This window comes from Buceros rhinoceros, unplaced genomic scaffold (assembly GCF_000710305.1).
Source record: "Buceros rhinoceros silvestris isolate BGI_N320 unplaced genomic scaffold, ASM71030v1 scaffold13040, whole genome shotgun sequence".
NCBI classification, from domain to species: domain Eukaryota; kingdom Metazoa; phylum Chordata; class Aves; order Bucerotiformes; family Bucerotidae; genus Buceros; species Buceros rhinoceros.
The window spans coordinates 529-2,001 of NW_010390233.1; the positions used below are offsets into that span (position 1 = coordinate 529).

General features: G+C 39.6%; 1 protein-coding gene across 1 annotated transcript in view; it reads right to left on the reverse strand.

The window, feature by feature from the left end:
- Positions 1-617: 617 nt before the first annotated feature.
- Positions 618-1,473, reverse strand: part of ANKRD22 (ankyrin repeat domain 22) — a gene marked incomplete at its 3' end in the record, with an annotated part of 7,123 nt that continues 6,267 nt past the window's right edge. The window contains exons 3-4 of the mRNA XM_010137029.1: positions 1,014-1,121; positions 618-695 (exon numbers count right to left, since the gene is read on the reverse strand). Coding sequence (XP_010135331.1) covers positions 618-695; positions 1,014-1,121 — 186 coding nt within the window. The remainder of the gene's footprint in view (positions 696-1,013; positions 1,122-1,473) is intronic.

The following is a 1,473-nucleotide window of genomic DNA, read 5'->3' on the forward strand; positions in this document are numbered from 1 at the left end:
TCCACGACAATTCCCCTCTTTTTATTTCTTGCACAAGTATTCCAAATTCAATCATTCTAATCCATTTGCCTTTGTAGTAAATAATGTCGTGGCACTGCCATCAAATCGAACCTTGATTAACCTTTGTTAAACCTTGCTAAACTCTATCAAATTCACTTATACTTTACTATTAATCCACCTCAGTACACCTTGTTGCTCTTTCTTACTGAGGTGTATTTCACTTTCTCCACAGCAAGCAGAATTCTAAACCAGGATTCCACTAGTTATTTCAATGATTTAAAAAGAAAAGATTCCTCCCATGACAAGCTCCTATAACACCAGAATTTTGATAGGATCGGGTATTTAATATCTAAGTAGCTCAACTCAGCTTGCCTGGATTCTCTTAGGAGGGCATTGGTCAGAAAGCGAAAACTACTTCTTCAGTGAAATATTATTTCTGTGTACATTACAAAACTGTTGTCTAAGTGCCAAGGGGAAACACTGAATCCTGGTACATCACCATCATTTCAGTCCCTGATCCTATTCTGAAAGCAGAACTGAGTTGCTAGATTTGCAAGTCTGGGTTTAGTATTGTTGCATGCATACAAGCCACGCTGGCAGTTGTATAAACCACTTACAAAGTCTGTAGCATTAACATCAACTCCAGCTCTGAGCAACATCTTGATCAGGTTTTCATTCTGTTTAGTCTTTGAGACCTGTTGATGGAAGCAGAAAAGTAATACAGTAAGGCAGTTCATCTGCATGTGGTACCAAGCAGATTTTGGCAAAATAGTGCTTTTTTTCCAAAAAGAGTGTCTGGCTTCTGCAAATGCTGGACTGATGCAGTGAAATAACTCCATTCCTTCACCAGCTGTATTCACAGCAAAATCCCTGCATCCTCTGTTGCTTTCCATCAGCCCTTCCTTTAAAAAAACAGTCCATATTCTGTACAAATGCCTCAAATACTGCCATGAGAAAGGTGATAAGGGGAAAGGGAAAGGTACTGGGTCTTTCCTGCTTTCATCCAGACTCACCATCAGAAGATATCCAAGAAGCATAACTGGCATGAGGATTATGATGAGCACATAATCAAGGAAGGTAAACCGTTTTCTCACGGCATAATGCAGACAAGTGCGTTCCTTCTAAACACAAAACAACTCTGATTAGTACCATATTCAGTGATCTTATTATATTTGTTTAATAAGGACAACAGTAGACCATTTTATATTACATAAGCTTTTTTTAGGGTATCTAGCAGAAATATTCCTCCAATATTCAAGCAGAAACAGACATAGGGATTTTGTTTCCTTCAAGCAGCAGCACATTTAACACATACAGGCTCATGGAAATTGGGCTACACATGCAAGAAAGATGTGGGATCCAAAGGATTCCATGTGTATGTCTGCAAACTTGGACATGACTGCAGCGTGGAAAAGGGCAGAGTGGACGTCTCACGTGGCTACTACTGCCACCCAGCAAGTTAAATCAGCAGGA